Source organism: Cinclus cinclus, chromosome 2, assembly GCF_963662255.1.
Source record: "Cinclus cinclus chromosome 2, bCinCin1.1, whole genome shotgun sequence".
Taxonomy (NCBI): domain Eukaryota; kingdom Metazoa; phylum Chordata; class Aves; order Passeriformes; family Cinclidae; genus Cinclus; species Cinclus cinclus.
In genome coordinates, this window is record NC_085047.1 from 58065122 (window position 1) to 58088430 (window position 23309).

The following is a 23309-nucleotide window of genomic DNA, read 5'->3' on the forward strand; positions in this document are numbered from 1 at the left end:
TTGTGGAATGGTTGGGATTACTCCGACCAAACGCGTGCCTGCTGCCGGGATGCCGATACGGGAGCGGGCCAACCCAGGCTCCCTTTTCAGCTGGTTGAGGGAAGCAGGCACTTCTGGAGCACAGTTCACCTCACTGTTAAACAGATAACAAAAACAGGACTGATAAAGCCTACCTTATTTGCTTAGAATATGCTGTGGCACGGAGGAGGAAAAAGCTCTGAGAGTAAGAAATAATTTGCCGCATGTTTATTTTAAAAGAACAATTACATATGGGAACATGTCTTATATAAAGGAATTTATTTGAAGAGTGTGTTTTTAAACAGTGTATAATTATGTGCATCCTACCATGAGGGAATAATTTTGAACAGAATTAGGAGTTTTGTTTTATTTTTTTTTAATGAACGGCTGCAATCATAAGGCAGCTCCTGCTCTGTTTAAATTAGATTCCATTGCTGCATTTCTTCTACTATTTATATACTAACTAAGAAAGAAATGAACAATAATCCCATATAAAAATCTGATTTTCTAAGGTAATCTCTCATTGCTCAGAAAGAGTCACTGTATTCTGGATGAAAATAATGGATTCACGGTGAGTTACCTTATGCCAGTCACTGAGTGAGCCCAAGAATATAGAAGTTAGAAATTAAGGTGAAATAAATTTTAAAACTTTTGAGAAATGATTTTATTAACAAATGTGCTCCTGTTGTGCATATTTTACCCTCTAGCATTTTGAATGTAACTTCTAATTATGTAATCAATGAAGATGCTGATGTTTACCAATGAAAGGATATGTTCATGCTCATACAGAGCTGTGAATTAACTATAACAGTCCCACAGACCTCTGCAGCTCCCTGGAATTACAGTATGAAGAAAACACCCTTTCACCATGTCCTTTTAAATGGGTAGAATCTATGTGGCAGAAGGATGATATGTTTACGAACATCCCTTACAGACACCCACTGTGCCTGATAAAAACAAACGAGGGGAGGGTGTTTTTATTTCATAGAGACTCTATAGCAAAGCAACACATAAATGAGTACTGGGGAGAGGCTAACACAAGGAAAAGGGAGGATGTTTCTGCGCTGCTGATTTTCCTCATGCATGGAGACATACTAACATTACCAGAAACCAGAACAGGTTATTCTTATTTACTAGTGTAATTATAATAAATGTTGTGTTCCAGGGATGAGTTCTTGGCTGTATTACATCTTTGACATTCAGTTCCCATGGAATTCAGCAGGCTGAAGATTTTGCCCAAGTCTTCTGGAGTGTTTTCAAGTTGTGTTTTCTTGCAGTGAAGAGGCTTTGCATGTGTCTTGTTTACATTTTGATTTTCTGGGGTCTATATTCAGCCAACCTCACTAGTCAGAGCCACTTAATATATTCCTGCTGCATGTGTATCCAGCAGAGCTCAGAAGTGGAGTCTAATCCAAGGGGACAATATGAAATGAAAGGATGCCCATCTGACGCTTCCTGCCCAGTGAAAAAGAATGAATGGTGATAATGAATCACATGTTAATGTTTTACAACAGATACACCACTGTATGTGTTTTATATTATTATGCAGTTTTTTCTTGTGGTATCTTGGATGAACATGCCTATTCAGCTGTGGAGAGAAAATCTTATTGCTGTTGCTGAAAGCATGTTTCAGTTAATAAGATGTTAAAAGATCAGGCAATGTAAAAATCTCTTCTTCAGAGGCTGTGGGCACAGAGCATGTCACTAGTCCTCTGTATTTTAGGCTACTTGCCTTTTAGGGAAGTGATAATTGATTCAGAAGCAAAGCCAAAATCATCACTTAACAAATAGTATTTCATTTTTCTTTGCACATGTACATACTGTGTCACATGTTTCTGTGTCCTGTAATACAGTTGCCTGGGTTTAGTATTTTCCACTTTTTGTTTTAAGTGTCTGTTGGTTATGACTGCACTACATTTTCCCTCTATAACCTATACCTTCTCCTATATGTAAAGAAATATAACCAAAAAAGCACTAGATGAGATGTTTAAAATGAGTTGTTGGGAAATTGAAGTTTTATAGAATAAAATCCTGGTGAAAGAATGATATTGAATTACACAAAAGTGGTTCCACAGGAAGACACTGTTGTAATAATATTTTCTTGCAGTTCAGTCTAAATGGGACTTTAAAAGAAATGTTTCCTCTTAATCCTGATGAAGCCTGAAGTGTAATGGATGCTGCGCTTAGAGTCTTCTGAGGAAGCTGAGAGCACTGTCAGAGGAAAGAAGATTACCTGGAGAGGGAGTGTACAAAATCTAGCCTTCAGTTTTGGCAATCTATCTGCAGAGAAAAACAACATTCATTACCTGAGTGGTAAACATGAAGCTGTAATCCAGGTGTTTTCCTGGATTCATCTGGAATCCTTTAAAAATATATATAATGTGAAACATAAAGCAAATAGTACAAAACAAATAATACATAAGGAATGCAGGCACATCATCTGTTCAAAGGAGTTCCTTGTAATTAATCAGTGTTTTGAGGAGAATTTTTCAGCCTCAATATTGTCCTTTAATTAACCACATGATGTTAGTGAAATCTGTTGACAGAAGTATGGCTGAGCCCAAGCTCCAAGACTGAGCTTTTGGCTGAGCAGATTAACACAGACACATTTAATTTCCTCGGTGAGTCCAGTACCACAGAGGTCTCCTCACTCCTGCTGTAAGGTCATTCCATATTACTGAATGGCTTAAGGGAGACATTGTGAAAGTGAAGACTCAGGCCACAGGGAAGGGGGGAAGGCTGCTTTTTGTTGTGAGAAAGCTATTAAAATGAGGAGAAGACAAGTCTTGAAGGAAGATTTGTGTCGTTTCACATGGCTGTATTGGCTTCTTACATCTGATAGAGCAAAGGACACAAAAGTTGCCCAAAATGATATACTGCAAGCAGGATTTATGGTGATTTTAATGTGACATGGAGCAGAAAATGTGTTCTCAGCAGGATATTTATGGCTGCAATTTGAAACCTGTGCTTTGATTGTTCTAGATGATAGCAAGTTTTCCGAGGCCATCACGGTGCTGCTCACCTGGATTGAGCGGGGCGAGGTGAATCGTCGCTCTGCAAACCAGTTCTATTCCATGGTGCAGTCGGCCAACAGCCATGTCCGCCGGCTCATGAACGAAAAGGCAGCTCACGAGCAAGAAATGGAGCAAGCCAAGGAGAGTTTCAAAAATGCCTTAACAGGGATCCTCACTCAATGTAAGTAACTCCCTTTTTGTCAGTGTTGTAGTGATGGTGGTGGTGGTGGTAGTGGTTTTATCATTTTGCTTGTTTATTTGGGGGTAAGTAGTTGCAATGCAGTCATGCTCTACTTCACATCCTATTCCACACTCTATGGCAGTTTGGAGGATCAAGGACCATTCCTAAGAACTTATTATTCAAGGTGAGCAAAGTTTCAGTAGTTTTGTTTTATTAATAGATAAAGACGTGCTCTATTCACAATGTCTACTGTTGTGTAGACATAATGCTTCAAGAATGGACAAGACAGAAGCCTCACTGCTCTGAGGAAAGATCATGGATTTTTTTAGAGAAGGGATATATAGCCTGTGTGTGGCAGGTAGTTAACTAGGTCACTTACAGAATAGAGCACAATTAGGTAATATTTTTAGCCTGGGTTTAAGTAAAAGGCAGTAGAATCCAGTAACTTTCAGGGATATATTTAACTTTCAGAGTAAAGGCCACCTCCACAGTAGAAAAGTATGCAGTACTGCTGCTGGCATCAGGACTGGTCTGCTGATACAATGCCAGTATTAATTGGGCAGACAAACTGTCTTAAATATCTAGCGCTGGCAGCTATTTCCTTAGTACAGAAATACAATCAATGAACTTAGTCTAATGAGGTTCCCTCATAAGAGGGAGAGGAGAGGAGAGGAGAGGAGAGGAGAGGAGAGGAGAGGAGAGGAGAGGAGAGGAGAGGAGAGGAGAGGAGAGGAGAGGAGAGGCGAGGCGAGGCGAGGCGAGGCGAGGCGAGGCGAGGCGAGGCGAGGCGAGGCGAGGCGAGGCGAGGCGAGGCGAGGCGAGGCGAGGCGAGGCGAGGCGAGGAGAGGAGAGGAGAGGAGAGGAGAGGAGAGGAGAGGAGAGGAGAGGAGAGGAGAGGAGAGGAGAGGAGAGGAGAGGAGAGGAGAAAAATATGAGGGAAAAAAAGAAAAGACAAACAAAAAAAGAGAAAGAAAACTGATTTATTTGTTGGTGGTTTTTAACATGTCTACTCATGGCTCCTCAAGGAAGAGGCATATGATACTCAGAAAGGTGAAGCCTGGAGCCAGCTGTCATGTGCCACTTGAGAGCAAAACCCAAGATAATTTACCAGATAGAGGACAGTGAAGTTGTCACATTGTAATTTCTGAATCATACACCTGATTTTCCTATTAAAAAAAAGTCCTAAAAGCTTTTATGCAATTTATTTCTGGTCCCTCAATGGACATCCTCTAAAAGTTAGGGTTGAAGGCATAAGCTTGGATGGACTTTCTGACCTAGCAGAGCACCCACAAAAGCTTCCTGCATAAGTGATGGAGAGCTTAGCATCTCAGAAGACCAATTCATCATAGGGCATATATCCTAATTTAAGAGTTTAGATGCCAGAACTTAGAAACAAAGATTCTGAGCCAAAGACATTTGATTTCTGTGGACATATGTTCAGAGAGTAAATTTAAAAGACCAGCTGATTCCCTTGATAGTTTACTAGGCAATATTGTTTTCCATCTCAGCATCTAAAAGGCAGTGTGAGGCACAGAGATGCAGGCACCATGCATGGAGTGCTGTTCAGTTCACACCAGGGCCTCTCTAGTTTTGTGTGCAACAGCCAGCTCTAGCATTCAGAAATGCCTTCTTCAGCTGCATTAAAAAAAGTCCCCCATTGTCAGCAGGCTGAACTTTAGTTAAATCAGTCTAAATTAGCCCATTTGTCACCAACTGTTGTAGAACATCTGTCACTTGGAAATAGAGATCCCTGTAGTTTCAGGTGGAAATGTGCAGTTTTGGCTATCTGTTTTGTTCCTGTAATGTGCTGAATGCTGAACTTACAAAAACAGAAATAGCTCTGGCTTCAAAATGTGAGTTTCCTAGTGCCACAATAACAGAAGTGTCTGGAAGACAAAAGTTTCTGACAGATCCGGCCTAGGAGGACAAGGTCAGCCAAAAGCAGCCTCAGGGAAAGGTGTTACACTATGAATTTTGTAAGAACAAGTTTTTCAAGCTTTCCAGATGTTCCCCATTGTTTGTTTTATAACCATCATAAACATTGGCCATTATTAGCATTAATAGGTCTTATTAAATTCCTTGCAAACTTGCTGCGAACAGATGATGATGTTTTTCCTTTGCATGTGTATATGCCTAAGATTGCTAAGCAGGGAGATTCTGAAATGCGTTTCCCTTTTTCAAGGAAATTTGAATTGAGCTGTATTTGAATTGGTCTGAGGAATGTTTTGCATGCATCTTTTTCCATTGTTGTTCCACAGTCCTGCATAATTGGTTACAATATATCAGTTGTTTTATGAAGAAGAATTTGAGAATACAAGATGTCCAAAATAGGTGTGTGTGGCCTATTAAATTCTGCAGAGTGACAAAAACTCACTTCTGCTCTTCTACAGTAAGGATCCTAAAGTCTAGTGTAATGCTGCAGCTGTGTGGCCATTTGACATAAATATTACAGTGTTTTAAAAATATAATGTGGCAGTCCTCTCTCATGAACTAGGTCAGATGTCAACTTGGAGCTGACCATTCTGGGCTTTCTTTGCAGTCAGAAGAGAAAAATAAGGATCTCCATGGAATGAGTCATTAAACTGACCTCATGGTGCTCTTCCAATGAGATGAATCATCCCTTGGATATGCCATTTTTTCTCTGCTGCCCATAGAGGATTCACAGGGGGTCTAGTTCTGAATCAGATGTCCCACTTTCTGTGTGCCTTGCTCAGAGTAGATTAATCCCACTTACTGTGTACAGCATTGATAAAGACAGGTGTAGCATAAGGGAAGAACTTGGAGCTGGATAAAAATGCCAGCAATGAATGTTATGGGGAGTGAAAAAGAAATAAAATTGGCTTCAAGTGCCCTCACCTGAAACACACACGCACACACACACTGTCTTAGTGGGTCTCAGTAGAAAATACTTTCTTATTAATGAGGATTACTGCGACCAGAACATTTCATCTTATGGCCCAACTACTAAAGACAAAAAGGCGTTGAAATCCCTGCTACAAATTTGTGCCTGGAGGTATTTAGGAGATTACTGAGCAGATTACCCCTCAAAATTTGGGTCAATTGCTCAGCACGTGAATTAATTGCCTGATCAAGGTACTTGTGCCAGGATAATCTGTGAAATAAAGTGTATTACTGCAGTCACACCACAAATTTACAGCACCTGATTTAAGTGCTACAGGGAATCTTAGCCTTCTTATGGTGCTTCTTCAGTTATTTAAGGGATAAAGAGAGAGAAATATCCACTTCCTTATTCTTTTATTAAATTGAGTTTTCTAGATTTGAGTTTGATCTTAAAGTATGGATTGTTTTCAAGGACTTTGGATAGGTCTGTCTTTGTGGTTTGACATCTACTTTACTTCCAAGCATTACTACAGCTCAGATACATGTGACACTGCCCCCTGGCTTTGCATTCATTTCTGTTTCATTTCCTCCCAAACCATCTTTTTAGCTGAAGGTTTACAGATGTTGATCCTCATGTTTAAGGAAAATGGAAGCCCTAGAGATATCCCTGTTGGGCTGTTGGTGCCTTTTTAGACTGCACCAAAGCTGCAATTACCTTCTCTGTCTCTCTTCTCCCTGCACTGTAAACTTTACCTACCTCTTCCTGAGTTTTCAGACTATTTAATGCAGTCTGCCTTGACAACACTGACAGAAGTACCTTCAGGTGAATAAAAATTCCATATTCAAAAATTAATTTGATATCTAAAGAGTAAGATTCACAAGGTGGTGGAAGTGTCCCAGTATACAAGTTCATAGGTTACACACATGGTATAATGAAAAGTCTCCCATGGCTGGTTCCCGAGCAGATTATGACACTCCATCATTTGGTCATTTTTGCCCATTTTACTAATGATTTAATGGAGTTAGTGGACTCTGAAACCAGGTCCCCATCAGATTCGATGAATCAGCCTCTTGTGTGCCTGTGGGGGAGCAGTGGGAGGGTGATTTTTATTATGGAGCCTGGCCAGATTACTTGACAGAATCATAGAATCAGTAAGGTTGGAAAAGACCTCCAAGATCATTTGAATCTGGCCTTTGGATGAACACCACCATGCCAACTAAGCCATAGCACTAAATTCCATGACCAATCATTTCTTAAACAGTTCCAGGGATGGTGCCTTCACCACTGCCCTGGGCAGCCTGTTCCAATGGTTAATCACCTTTTCAGTATTCTCATAGCACTAAAAATAAAGCCAGTTTTGTTACAGGAACTGAAAGCATGCTGGTTAAAATTATCTTAGCAGTCAGACTTTTTATATACAACCATGCTTTCCAGAGTATTCTATGCTCCACATTAATAGCAAATTTTAAAAGGATTTTGCTGCTCTTTAATTGTCCAGTCTTACACTCTTTATTTCCTTTGCCACTGACTAATTCAAAAATATGAGCTTACTTTATGTGCAATTTTTAGGTCATCATTAAGCTCTTTGTGAAAGAGATTGAGTCATATAATGTGTTTTTACAGTGCAGCCCAATTCTCAGTTGGTGTCATAGAATGCCACTATAATACAAATAAAAACATTAATCATTCATGTCATTAGTTGCCACAATTACTTTCTATCTTGATGCATTTCTAAAACAGAAAAAAATTAAGTACAAAATAACTTCTACAGTCCATCCAGTTCCTTTTGTTAGCTCATTTAGTCAGTGTGCTCTAGTCCTGTTTCTATACTGATAATTTGTCGAGTAAAGCTCAGCTGGATCTCTTAATTCTTTTTTCAGTTGTCCTTCTATCTATGAGATTTTCTATCTCATGTACACATGTTCACAAAAGCATTTCTATACATGATGCTGTGGCAATGTCATAGAATAGAGATGAAGAGCTCAATTTTTTTTTTTTACCTTGCATTCTTGTAGTTCCTCCCTTTCTTTTGGCAGTACAACCCTTTGTGGTTGCAATTTGTAGTATTTCTCAGTTTATTCTTCTGTGTCTCAATTTTGTTTTAATTTCTGCATTCCTTCCATTGTCTGTAGTTTTCACTCCACCTAAAGTCAATACAAATCTTGGTATTGATTTAAGTATAGACAGAATTTCAAAAGAAGCTGTTCTGTTATTTTTAAGAGGTTTGTTTTTTTGAGTTTAGTTTTGTTTCGGTTTTGTTTTTTTTTTCTTAATGTAGCCCATTAAATATGCATGTTATTTTGCAGAAAAATAAAATCACTGCCTTCCAAGAGATTTCAGTCTGTTTTGACAATTCATGCCACTTGCCTGGAATCTGCATTTCTCCTAGATGATGACACAAGGTTCAAGGCAAAGAATACTTTAATCATGTGGAAATCTGTGTTTGGTTTTGACTTGCCTTTCTGTGTACAGGTGGGGGTAAGGGCCTGATGCATCACTGAACTGAGCTGTAAATGTTCTGTGGAAATAAAGGATGAGGGAGGAGATATTAGGCAAGGAAGGAAAGTTGGAGGTTTCACCCAAAAGTATGAGTTGGCTGTGCATAGCATGTGGTCTGCACATCTAAAGCTGTTCAGATTGCTTATAAATGATTGGATAAACCTTATAAATATGAATAATCCTAGGAGTGATTGAAATACTTTCTTCCTTCAATGTGCACTAGTCATGCTTCATGTCAAATCACTGGATTTGTCACACATGGTGTAGTTTGTGATGATGACAGAGATGTTATTGGTCAAGAAGAGAGTTTTGGAAAGGGATAGACTATGTGGGAGAGAAAGATGGACACACAAAGTAGGAACAAAAATACAGAAGGAAGAAGGCAGGCAAGGGAGCATAAGGCATGGCAACAAATGGAGAAGTAAATGTCACACCTAAGGTGTGTGAGACAGTTTTTTGTTTTGATTGCCAGAAGAGACCATGGCTGTTGAAACCTCCTCATCCACATCTTTATCCTTTTTTCTTCAGCAAAAGAAACCATATTATGCTCCAAACAAATATAGTCCTCCTGTTCCCTAGGAACATTTAATCCGCAAGTTTCCTGCATAATTATTACTTCACTTAATTGGACCTCCAATGACTTAGTCCCATTTATGATGTTCCTACATTGTTCCTGGGGAGTTCTCTTTTTGGGCAGATTTACCAAAAAAATGGCAGTTCCTACTCTTGCTATTTTTAAATCTGAGAAGTGAAAAGGAAGGTGTGCCAAACAATAAATAAAAGAAAGAACAGTTAATTAACTGCAGTACTTTGGGATGGTTTATAATCTTGTCAAGCCGATGAGGAAAGCAGCATTCACTTCATCTTTCTTTGAGTTGGTGGGGGACAGCTTTTTCTGGGTTTTTTTTCTGGTTGTCAACACATAAAGTCCATTCAGTAATGTAAAATGGTGGCATTGAAAGAGCAGGTACTGTACATTTGGACTTGCCCTGCTGTGTTGTGCTGGTCTGATGTCAGGCTCCTGTTTGTAGAGAAATGACATGAAGGTGAAGTGGTCTTGTTGAGTCCGAGTGATTTATCACATGGCACGGCGCCAGCTCTTGCGGTTACACCAAGCTGTCAGTTTCTCTGTTGTAAATTAAACCACGGTTTCACAACCTAAAAGATTTTCAAAGCTTATATTTTAGACAGATCTTCTAGCAATACCTTGCAGGGCAAACTGGCTTCTATTTAATTATTTTATTTTTTTTTTTAATTTCAAAGTTTGACAGGGAGCGTTCTATTTCTAGAGCTATCAATTGTTGATATACATACCTCAGACAAGTTACTGCACAGGTTTCATTATGAATCCTGTAAATTTGGCACTTTTACTGTCCCCAAAATGCTCCTTCTTTCACTGTTCCCCACTGGGTTTCTTAGCTGAAAGGAGAAGAAAGGCTAACAATGACTGCTGACACAGGGCTTTGATATTCTTACAAGACCAGGGGTTATAGGAAGTGTTGTGGTATAAGTACTTTTTTTTTTTTCTTTGTGCATGTGGAAGGATCTCCTTATTGTATTAGAAAGAAGTATTTCTTCTAGGTATAGACCACTGATATTCACTCAGTCTCTTAATAACCCATACAAGCAGACTGAGTAGGAGCAGTCTGAGTCAGATGGAACAGGAAGAGGGACCAAGCATGAACCTAGACACACACCCTGCTGGTCTCAAATGCTGTAGGCCTAGTCAAAGAGAAATGTAGAAATAATTTAGTGAGAGGACATTCTTTATAGTATTCAGGTAGGTGAGACAGAGTATATGGAAGAGGAAAACATCCTTCTTCCTGTGGTAAGTCTTGTATGCTCTCTGCTCTGCTGAGACCTCTGGCCCAGGATGAGAGCAGAAAAGGTGAGACTGCAAGTAAAGGATGACCCCCCGACAATGTCTGCAGGATTAAATTAAGATGAGCTAGGGAAGGCTGGCCCATACTGTTCAGCTGTTAAAAGGTTGTTGCTCTGAGTCAGGTAGTGTTTTCCCACAAAATGTGGTTAAGTTTAGGCCAAGTAGTTTCCCAGAAAAGCATCTTTTTGGGAAGAGGGAAGTGTTGCTGCTGCAGGGACACAACTTATTGTGCCATTGGTTTCAGAGAGCAAGAATGGTCCCTGGCTCATTTTCATTGCTAGTACAGATGTAATTACTGGTAGACGGGCAGGTTGAGAAATGGCATCCTTGCAAGCTGACCACCCACACAGCAGAACGATTTGGGAGATAAATCACTGCAGGCACCATTCTCTCGGTCTGTCCAAAAAGGTGGAATTTGGGGATATAATAGTGAAGTCCTATGGGTTTCTCCTTCATCATGCTATGTCTTTAAGAACCTATGGGCATCTTTGCAGCATGCAGACCACATTTCTTTGATGGAGTTGCAGATAACTGTGGATTTTAAAAAGTTTTTTTAAAAAACACAGCCAAACGCAAAACTCCCACAAAACCAAGAACAAAGAGAAAAAGCTATGGCATTTATCTGTAGCAGATGAGATATTTTGTACTTTGTATTTTGAAGATACAGCTGTCAAAACCTGAATTTTCATTATACAAATCTATAATGGCCTTTGCTTATGTATCCAGCTGCAGTATGCTTTACTTTAGGATCCATCCCTTGCATTATCTGCAGTCTTCCCCAGGGTGATATTTCCAACTCTTAGGTTTTCCTCTGCTAGTCAAAGGCAATCACATCTGGTTCTCCGTCTGTGAATTGAGTAACAGGGAGAGGCTGCAGGTTTTCAGCCCTAAAAGTGAGAAAGGCAAATTCCTTTTTGAAAGTAAACAGTACCATAGCCAAAAGAATGAGTGCTTGGCTCAAATTAATTAAAATAATACCTGTTTCATTACTCTGCAATCTGTCTACCATTTCTCTTACTAATGTCACATGTCATTTACCTATGCACAATTTTAGCCTTGGACTTAATGCTAAGTTCTGTTCAGTTCATTACCAAATGCCTTTCAGGACTGTTGCCAAAAATATTCTCTTCCCTATCCAAAACTGACCTGGAGACTCTAATTCATTCGCTACAGCATCCAGCCTTGACTACTGTACTTCCTTGGTTTGCTGGGCTTGGAGCCAAATCGATTGGCAGACTGCAGCTTAGTCAGAATTCAGCAACAGGGCTTCTGACCCAAACCACACCAACTCTATATCCCCCCTGTGCTGCGACTCTATATTTGAAAAGTGTGTTATACATTTACTGTAACAGTTTCCTTTACACTGTAATTTTATGGGTGGAATTTTTCTTTTACCCTTCATGTCAACTGTCACACTCTTAGAGAATTTTTCTGTGCTAAACTGTCATATATTCTACTTTGACGCTTGCAGTAATTTAGTGCAAAGCCCTTTTCATCCCATGTCCTTAATTGGTGGAATTTGGAGTGAAATTCTATATGAAATCCAATTATTTTATCTGCCAGCCAAGACTTCTGCTTTTATTCTAACACATTTTTTTTGTTTCTATTTTGTTTCTTTTTTCTATTATAAATACTATATATTATAATATGTAGTATAAAATAATATGCATGGCAGCTTGTAATATAATAAGCAAAGGAAAAATTGAGTACTTCTTAACTCCTGAACCCAGATATAAATTTCAGCCTTCACTCAATCATTAAAATAGACTGCTTGATAAATGTAATGCAGAATAAAAGTGTTCTCTCTACCTCTTAATCTGCAGATGAGGCTACACTTTGGTTCTCATTGATTTCTGTTTTTCTTTAGAAGTACAATTTTCAAACATCCTCTATCAAATATTTTCTTGCCCTGGAGATGTTCTAATTTTCCATTTAATACAATCTTCTATGCAACTTTTGCAGGTATTATTTAAGGGATTTTTGCTGTTTTTCTTAGTTTTTCTGGTTGCTTTCACATTTATACTTGATAGCAATACTTTTTTCAGGTAGCATTCCTTATGGCAGCAGAAACTGAGGTTTTACTTTCTATTAATATACTTACTATGAGCTGGCACCTCTAATAAAGTGTATTGCACTTGCATATCACTCCAGGCTTAGTTGTTGGGTCTTTCTAGTTATTTATAACACAGCAGAAAAACAATTAGATAATAATCCTTTGTCCGAAGCATTCTGTGTAAATTAGCAGCCACAGAATAAGTCATTAGTAGAGATGCAATTACTTACATCCTGTAAGTTATATTGATGGGAAAAACATGACATGGTTTGGACCCTTCCAGAACAATGTGGTTTTTTAAATCCTAATTTAGTAAGGAAACAGCTCTGCATATGGTCAATGAAAATTTGATATAGCATAGAACTCACTAACAGATGTTTGACAATGAATATTTCATGTTACTTAATAATTCTACTTACCAGTCACAGTTGACACTACAGTGCATTCTGGAGTTCAAGGTGCCTTAGAGAGATAGATATGACCTGTTATATAGTTTTGGAAATTTTTTCCTGGGGATGAGAAAATAATCTGAAAACCATTGTCAGCAGTGAGACTCAGATTATGGAGATATCAACCCAAAATCTGGGGCCTCTCTTTGGCCAATTATTACCCAGACGCAGACAAAAAATGAGTTAACTGGGGAGTTTCTCAGCTAATATAAACCTTCCATGGCTTCTCCTTAGAGATGAATCTACTGTCCCTATGGGCTATGTGCATCTGGATCACATGCCCATACAAACTTGATCCTGATCAGGAGTGGGTGCATCATGTCTTGTCTTCCAATTTCCCAGAACACAAGCATTATGCCAACTTTAGGCTTCCAGGGTATCTATGGGAAAACAAATGAGTCTTGGTGCAACAAGAACAAATGTGGCAGAGCAGCTTTACATTGAATTGCCGTCTCATAGCATGTGAATGCAGGATTTTGGTGAGGTACAAAAAGATGTGAAGGTACTTCTCTGTACTGTCAAACCATGGCCTTGGCTGTTGGTTAGCTCTTATGTAATTCTTGGAGACCTTTTGTGTTGGAATTTGCAAAGTTTCATAGCCTAGATTGCTGTGAATATTGAAATTGCTGTACAGAGATTGACACTTTCCTTGAATGGTATGTTGGTCCTTGCTACATACTAATTTAGTATTCTCCTCTGCATTTTCCTTTTTATTATCCCTTGCTGTCTGTTTCATAAAGCTTCTTTAAATGCCTTGATTTTTAGCATGTTGTACTCATACTATCCTACCTCTTGTCACTTTTTTAATTCCAAAAGGTTAGGTAAGTGAAGAAGATCCTTTTAATATTAACTTTGTCTACAGCAGTTGTACAAGAAGAAGCTATGGCATCTTCTTTGCTTGTGTTTCCATTGAGGAAAGTTTTTGAAATGATCAGATAATGACTTTTGATAAATCTTAGCACCTGTTCACATAATGGAAATTAGACACTTTAAAGTTCAAATGTTTTTCAAAATTCAGTTGATCTTATTAATACTTAATAGTGGAAAATGGCAAACCAGCTCTTGCTCATATCTTTGTGAATATTTTCTACCTGAATTTCCACTTGCAAACTGAAAACAGATTGTTAATTAAGCTAAATTTTCTGAGCACCTGGGTCATCAACAGAATGACAATAATTAAATTCTAGCCTGAGTTTCTATACACATAATAATAGAGTGCTTTACCATTTCCATTCTTTTCAAATTAATTGAAAAAATATACACAGCGTTACTTCCTTGATACATCCACTCTTCAGTCTAAGCAAGTTCTAATGTGCTGAAGTTATCACATCTACCTTTAAAAGTTGAATGAATTACAAATAGATAAGACCATCACAGTAGGTCCAGGGCACTTTCTTTATATTGTAAACTACCTAAATGTATTCGTTCTAAAAGAAAATTAACTACAATTACTTTTTATTACTTTATAAGGTAATTAATCATCCCTGAAAGAAAAAGTTCCATTCAAAATGTTGTAATCTTCTGGAACCTGAAAGCAGCCTTCAAAAGTGGTAAAAAAACAGAGAATGGAAGGAACGTGCTCAAATGAGAGAGATTAACTTTCCATTCTAAAGGTGAAAGATACTTCTTTAGTAGGTGAGCTCACCATTTTAGGACGGATAGGTTGCTATGCAGTAAGACTCTCTACATCTCTGACTTAAGGGAAGAATGAGAGAAGCTCTAGATCATGAAGATAAGGGACCAGGGCAGAGAGTGTTACAGCACGTCTGCCACCACTTTTCAGTGAGAGGAGCAGGAAGTGCTGCAAGCTGAAACTTGACAAAGAAATGACATTGTTTCCACCCAGGAATCTAAAGAGATACATAGCAAAGAACCTTGTCAAAGAGTTGAAGCATTTTTCAGTTCGACTTCATAGGCTGGCACAGCTGCTCATTCAGGAGCACAGCCGAGGTTGTTTGTAGAAAATCTGGATTTACTGGTGTTTTCTTCAGTTAATTGTGCTGAGATCAAGGCAACTTACATCTTGGCCAAATCAGTTTTAGGCAGGTCACTGCTGTGGAAGGACAATTTTGCTTGTAACTGAAGTGAAGAGAAAGAAGAGTGTTGAGAGAAAAGCTTTCTCAACTGAGATGAACAGATAGCTAAAAACTTGAGGATCCTAATTGTCCTAGATAACTGATCTAAATACTGATGTTTGGCTTCAGCACAAATTCATTAGAGTTGAATGAGGAAAGCCCATTTCACATCTGTTCTTCATCTTATGTGAAAGAAAAAAGTATCTGTTCGTGTAAGTAACCATACATACGCCATGGAGACAGCACTGATCTACCACAGGTGAGCCCTTTGATATTGAATAGAGGAGAAGCAGCAGCTGCAGCCACAGAGTGCAGGGATGATCTATGGTTTAGCCTTTCCCACCTGCTGGCAAATTCCCACTATCCCATAGTCACCCTTCAAAGCAGAGCCTGCCTGCCTTCCCCTTCTGTACGCCGCTGCTGTGGCAGAGCACGTGTGTGTCAGGTGGATGTCTCAAGGGTCATTTCTGTGGTCACACACCTATTGCCACCCGTGTAAAGGCGTGTGCCAGCACAGGGAGTGGTAGCAGATATCACGGGGAAGCAGCTGCATGCCTGGTACTTGGTGCATAGTTAAGAGTTGTGTAGACTAAAGTTATGGAGACAGACTTGAAGGGAGACATCTCCAACATTGATACAATGTAAGTACAAAAGACACGTCATTGGATGGATATTGATGATGTTGTTTCAGTAATGACATCATCCATAGACTCCTAGTGTCTTTGCTTTGCTTCTCTATAGTGATCACAACATAAATTGCTTGTCTTGTTTGACTTCCTTGTTCACCAAAGTTGAGCAGATTGTCGCCGTTTTCAACGCTTCTACCAGACAAAAAGCTTGGGACCATTTCTCGAAAGCCCAGCGAAAGAACATAGACATTTGGCGAAAGCATTCTGAGGTTGGTGATTTTACTTTTACTTTCTATCCATCATCTCACAGCTGGATTGACACAGAACGAGTGTGATTGTAGCTGGACATGGTATATTTGGCAATATTTACAGCTACCATTTTAGCTGTTAATCAACTGGCTGTTTACAGTCTCGTCTACAGTATGAATTGCTCCCATTGCTCTCCTTATGGTAATAGTCACTAAATAACATGAAGACAGGGAGCACTGTGTTTTTATTCTTCATGCAAAATATGGGAAATCATTAGAAGATTATGTTTACTATCTAAAATAATGAACTGAAGTAGTGAAATTAGGAACAATATTTTCAAATAAGGAATTTAGGAGTCATCCTGATCTATTTTTAAAAGAAGAATTCAGTGACAAAGATTTTTTTCTTTGCTGTGCCAAGATATGGTCATTATAAGATGACTTTGAGTGAAAATAAAATAAAAAATTTCTTTCCTAAGTAACGACTTAAGAATATTAAGTCTGTAACTGTGGCCTATTCCTTCCCATTGTTCTATGTTTATCTTTTAAAAAGTGGATAAACTGCTTGTATTTATTCTAAGTATTATGCTTGCAAAGAAACCAGTATAAATGTAATCATACAACCACACAGAGTTAGCTGTGTGGGACCACGCATGTGTGACTGTCATAAGCATGAGCAGAGGAAATGGGATTCTAACTCCCCTTGCTGTGAGTGGCAGCAAAGGAAGTGCTAGACTTCATCCTGTGTTTTGGTCATCCAGCTTTCAATTTTAATTCAGTATATACGCTATGAGCCTGTATTTTAAAAAGTAAGTACCGCTGTCTTTGTTTTCTTTCTTTCCTATTCCTTTTTTTTTTAATTTTAATATGAGCAATTTACATACTTGGTTTACTGTCATGTGGTACAGTGTGTTGATTGTTACTATCACAGTCCTCTAAATGATTTTCCTCTGTCTCAGAATAAAAACTTTAGAAGGTAAGGTGCACTTATTTAATTATTTTGTAGTACACTTGTAAAATAAGTGTTGTACACTTAGTTTGAGAAACACTGAAGTGCTGTGATATAAATCATTTGGATAACATTTTAAGTGTCCATTAACTAATGCTAAATTACAGTTGAATACCAATGGCACTAAATGTAACATCCACATGAATACCAAATGAATACTTTATTATCAGTGCTATTATGGTGAATACAAAATTACTTCAATAATGGGACACTTAAAATAAAATGTTAGCATAATTTATTGGTACAAACTCTATTTTGCATTTTGTTCACAAATATTTCATATACATAGTGATAATGCCTTTGTTCAATTGAAAGTTGGGAAGTTGGGGAATGATCTTTGTCTTATCTTTTACAGAAATATGAAAATATTATTTGCTAGCAGATTATTTTCATTATATTAAGATCATCCCTTCTTAAACTAACTTTCTGTGAGGGGATGTTGTGTGTCATTCATTTGCTGGTTTCTAAATATTTAATAAACTGAAATGTGTAAGAGTTGGACCTTCCAGAAATGTTAATTCTTTACTCATTTTTTTTCAAAAATTACTGTCTTTTGTATTTCTGAGAGGAGGACAACTAAAACAATTCAAAATTATGTAAGCATCTAGCTAAGCCAATATATTTCAGAAATACCTGTTTTTCAGATATGAAATGTGATGCAAATAAACAAAATAGTATATTTGATTTAAACTGTATCTTCTAACTGTGATATTGTCAGCTGATTTGTTTAATTACTTGATCACCTTCCAGTTTTTTCCTGAATTTAGAAAAGCTTTGCTAGAAACCCAAGGCAAAGAAAAGACTCATACACATAGACATTCTCCATAGAAAATTATTGACTTTGCTGGTAATGTAGACACTGATGCGTCAAGGACATTTGTCCACTAATGAGGGAGTAAATGTAAGTGGATGTCTGCTCATGTATGCAGCATTCTTCCCCAGGAAAATGTGCAGGTGGCCTTTTCCAATAAGGATTTCAGAAATGGCTTCCAATTTCTTCCAGTGATGCTTCTGATTCCATTAGACAGTGGCTGGAAATTTAGCCTTTTAATAACTCTTTCTTTTTTTCTTTTTTTTTTTTTTTAATTTGAAGTTATTCCCCTGTAAAACACCCACTAATTAGGTTCCTTGCCTTTGCTGGGATTAATGAGTACCCATACATTTTTCAGAATATTTGAGATCTGCTGATGAACCAAGGATGCAGCTCAGGAGAAACGCCTTCCCTTTTTTTCACGCAGCCCCACTCTGACAGATTACTGTTAATTGCACGGAGCTGTTGTCGGACTTCTCAATGCTGTCTCCTCCTTCCACACGACTCTCCCTTGTTTCAAAGATTTCATACCACCTCTTTGGGAATTAAGCTCTTTGTTGGCAGAAAAATTAGCTGTCTGCGGGTGGACAAAGCCTACACTAATCACAGTGCAGCATCCCCGTGTTACACCTGACAGGATTATTAGGACAAAATAGAGTCCTCTCAATCTTCTCAGTGCTGCCATTAAGAAGGCAGCCACTGCGCCCGCGCCAGCTTTTCTACCCAGAACAAAGACCGTCTAGACTTCTACAAAGCCTGCGTGCCTGCTGATCCTTTTCCTGGTGACATGTGCAGGGGCTGCCTGCCTCCCCTTGCAGCGGTCACCCGGAGACCAGGCTGTCCCTCCTGCCACTCATTTTGGATCAAGATGCAAAGATTTTCAAGCCAGCATTATGGGACTGGCTCCTTTACATCCAAGGCAGTCTGGGCATAGGGACAGAGGGTGAGATTCCTTTGACCAGCATTAGGCTCTTAAAATACACAGCTCTTCATCTGTGTCGTCTGCTCTCGGCTCCCATTGCAATCGGCAGAGAGAACAAGGCACCTTTAGGGTGCCTTTTAGTTAATACAACTTTTGTGTTGGAGACACCCACATTTGGCCAAATGAATTGTACCACAGGTGGCAGAGGGAAGCAAGAATTAGCTATCCCTTAAGCAGGCTGGCAATCTCTTTATCAGTCTGCTTTATACACCAGTTTTAAGTATTATCCCTGCTGTTAAAACATTCTCCTGTGTTTAGCAGACCTAAAGATCACTCAACAGGGAAAGTCACTTTTTCTCTTGTTTTCTCTGAGTGTTATCTTTGATAAACTCAGTTCTTTAACAAGAAGAATTCCCCTTGTTTCTGATTTTATAAATATTCACACACAAATAAATATGATTACAATGATAAATAAGGTATAATTAAAATCTGATTAGTATTAAAAACAGATACTAAATAATGCTGATGACTTTATGGAAGTTAATACTGACAAAAGATAATTTTGGATTTTAGGAGCTCCGAAATGCTCACAGTGAACAGCTCATGGGAATCCGCCGGGAAGAGGAGATGGAAATGTCCGATGATGACAGTGGTGACAATCCCAGTAAAAAGCTGAGAGTAGATGATTCAGGTAAATATATGCAAGTGTTGTTTTATTAAAAGCAAACAAAAACTTACATATGAGAAGTGACATGTTAATATTCGATTATATAAGAGAGTGTCTTATTTTAAACCCTCATAAATTAGTTATTTGAATGATGCAAGCTGTCTCTAGGAGATGTCTGTCACCTGCTATGTTCTATAATGATGAATAGTCTCCAATTCTGCCCTTGGCTGGAAGCATTATGTTTCCTTATTGCACTCTCTGCAGCTTTGGATGACAGCATTTCATTCCATGGCAGAAACAATGTTTTATTATGAGACCAGTTCAAGTTATGCTTTTGTCAGTATTCTCTAAGATGTACCTTTCTTTGCAACAAAGACACAATAATCTCTAATCTCTATAAGAAATAGCGTTTTAACTGTGGGGCTTGTTTAGTTGCATGCTGCCTTTCTAAGGGTACCTATTTCACAGTATGGTACTGCATTCTGCATGAATTAGACACTCATTAGTTGGCTCTCATGAGCAGAGGAACAAGGGTGTGTGTAAAGTGAATTAGAAAAGCAGCTTTTTCAGCCTTCTGCAAATACTCTGCTATCCAGGATGGACACCAAGAGGTGGCTCAGAAGCTGCCAGAGCTACTAACTGGTAACATGATCTGGATGTATGCTTTGCTCTACTTCTTGGCATTTGCTAATAATTTGTGAGCTGCTAACAAGGGTTTGCTTGTTTAGACACCTATATAAAGAATGAAATTTTCAGTAGCTGAAGCCAAAGCATGACTAGAAACTGCCAGGTAGCAGTGAACTTTCAGAAAAATAAAGAAGGAAAGAGTAACATGGAAATAAAATGAGAGTCTCCACTAGGATAATCCTGGTCTAGTCCTTTTCATATAGACACCATATTAAGAAAGGAAAGAATTTCATCCATTCAATGATTTCAAGTCTTTGTATGCCAGTTGAAAGGTGTGAATTCAAACTTACAAAGAGAGAACTCTTTGGCTCCTTCTGTGAGAAGATACTGTGTGAGGCTGAAGGTCCCCATAAGTAAAGACCAAAGGAAGGAGTCATTCTAGCAAAGAAATTTTTACTGTGACGTCTCTCTTGAAGGAAGATTTAGTATTTTTCCTGGAAGAAAAAGGCAACAATGAAACCTTTAAAGGGCAGCTTTAATTTTTGCTAGGCTAATTTTGTGGATTTGTATTTTATAGATGCCATTAGCAGAGTGTTTGAAGCTGAGACAGTGGATCTCAGGAACTGCTAGAAATCAGCAATTTTTATGACTACCTAATCATTGTACATTGACTGTGTCCACTCTCATGGAGAAAAGACATTAGAACTAACCACAGGAAGGTAGAGCCAGAAATACATATAGCCTACATGCCAGAAGAGGAGCAGGAGTGTTTTGAAGTGTAATACTTACCAATTCAGCCAGGTTTAACATATGCATGCTTAGGGCAGAGCTGTGTTGGTCATTCATTTTGTAACACCACAGATAGGAAAGCATGATTGGTTTTCATGCATGGAAAAAGACATTACTGTCAAAAGTTTTGATATCTGAGATTTCTACATCATTCTATCCCAAAGAATTTCAGGTTATTTGCACTGTTACAATGTGGGAACTTGAGCAAACCCAGTACTGTGTTGCATTCTAAATCAAAATTTAGTAATATGAAGCCACCTGAGTACGTGTCCATCATTGTTTGTTGTACCATTCATCATCCTCTTAAACTCAGTGGAGTTGATCCATCCTGCTGCATACGTAGTCATCCAGTTCTCAAATTTATGTTATGGCTTTCTTCTTTCAACACTATACTCTCAGTTAAAGGAAGTGCGTTTGGTTCTTCTGTCAGTGACAATAGAGGGAACTTGGAATTAAACCAAAAGAGCTATTGGGTATAGAACATTGGTAAATGAAAATAAACTGAAAAGGGACTTTTTTTTATTATTACTCTTATGTACAGAAATGTGTTTCTTCTTTCCTTCTTCTGGTGTTTTTTTTATTAATTGCTATCTGTGTTAGCTGCCTTCTCTTTTTCTTTTGTTTTCCTCTCTTTCTAATTACATAATTTCAGAACCACCACTTTATCTCACTGGAGTGGCTATTTGTATTCACAGTAACCTCTGTTGCATGAAGAATGTCTTTTAAAGATTCTGTTGTCACAAAGAAACCATCTTGCACAGTAAGAAAACATTGTCACTTTCTTTATTTTTAACCCCTTTTCTTTAAAAATTTGTCAAAGTACTTAACCTTGGGAAGAGCAAGACTTGAATAACATGAAAATATTGTGCCTCCTCAATTCAAGGTCAGCACACACACATAAAGTTTTAAAACTCTAAATCCAAAAGTAGCTGAAGCAATGAGACATGATGAATTGATCTGGATGGCTCCAGAGCTCTGGACTGTGTGTTCTGCCATTCCAACAATTTTCCTGAGGACATTATTTTTCAGCCTGCCCTTTTTGACAGTGCAAGCAAGACTGCTGGGAAGTTACAACCCCAAAGCTATTATAAGTGACAGAGATTCCCTCAGGCTTCAACACCTGTGTCAGGCGGGTTTTTTCAGTGGTTTGCGTGGTTAAGTCACTGCTAGTACAAGAAGGTTTAATTAATTCAACAATTTAGAATGGGTTCTACGACCTCATTCTGTCTCAGTAAAGCATAGTTTCAGGAGTCTCCCAGCATAATTTCTTCTTTCCTGAGAGAAAACACAGTGAGAGCATCACATCTTCTCACAGCTAGATAGTTAGAATGAAAACTTTCCTCTAGGATATCTGAAGATAAACCGATTAATCACCCTGAGAAAAAGAGGATAGATTCCAGCCCCAGCATTTGAAAACATAAAGCAGCACATCTAAGCCCTCAGACTGTGAAGTACTTCAGTGCTTGAGTGCTTGTCCAGAGTTGCTGGACATGAGGTTTCAGAGTGTTGTGGTTTGACCTAGCTGGCAACTAAGTATGACTCAGTTAGTCACTGTGATTAGCGTAGTCATTAGTGGTTAACTAATGACTCAGCTGCTTGCTCATGCCCCCAGCCCAGTGCAATGGGGAGGAGAATCAGAAAAAAATAAAGTAGTAAGTTGTGGGTTGACATAAGGATAGCTTAATAATTGATCAAAATATAATGACGATGATAATGGTAATATTAATAATAGTAGTAGTTGTAGTAGCAGTGATGATGAAAAGGAGAGAGAAATGGAAATAAAATCCAGGAGAAAGAAGTGAAGAGCAACACAATTACTCACCACCCTCTGACCAATGCCCACCTTGTCCCTCAGCATTAATTTACCCCTCCTGGCCACCTCCCCCCAGTTTATATACTGAGCATACTCACAGCTCTGTGGTATGGAATACCCCTCTGGCTAATTTGGGTCACCTGTCCCAGCCATGCTCCCTCCAGGCTTCTCGCACACCTCCTCACCAGCAGAGCTTGGGGAACTGACAAGTCCTTGCTTTAAAGAAAGCACTGTTTAGCAGCAACTAAAATATCAGTGTGTTATCAACAATCTTCTCATACTAAATCCAAAACACTGCACTGTGCCAGCTGATAGGAAGAAAATTAACTCTATCCCAACTGCAAGCAGGATACAGAGGAATTTTACAGGTAGCTGACACCCTAGCACACAGTAACATCTGGGGATGAATAAGCTGCTATTAAGCACAGTTTGCATTTTTCTTCAATTCATGCTACATATTAAGTCATGCAAGAGATCGAATCATGGTGTATGTTAGAAACCAACCTTTCTTTGGGAAAATTTGGTCTTGCTACAGTCAGAAGAGGGACTTGTTGCAAAGCGTGTCTCTCCATTCTAGACTCAAATGCTCTTCTTTCATCTACAAATTGTGTTTCTGCTAGCTATTCATGAATTTGGCTTATTGATATCAGTGACTCGGTGGCAGAGCTGGAGTGACAAGTGGCATCTTCAATCCCCTGAACCTGTCTTCCACCCCCTAGTCAACATTGTAGGCCTGGGACACTGCCTCCTACACACAAACCTGCTAATCCATTTTAAGGTC

At 38.7% G+C, this 23309-nt stretch overlaps 1 protein-coding gene across 1 annotated transcript in view; it reads left to right on the plus strand.

Moving 5' to 3' along the window:
• ENOX1 (ecto-NOX disulfide-thiol exchanger 1) overlaps positions 1-23309 on the plus strand; it is a 127533-nt gene that overhangs the window by 49438 nt on the left and 54786 nt on the right. Inside the window, exons 5-7 of the mRNA XM_062514773.1 lie at positions 3001-3213; positions 15805-15911; positions 19206-19323. Coding sequence (XP_062370757.1) covers positions 3001-3213; positions 15805-15911; positions 19206-19323 — 438 coding nt within the window. The remainder of the gene's footprint in view (positions 1-3000; positions 3214-15804; positions 15912-19205; positions 19324-23309) is intronic.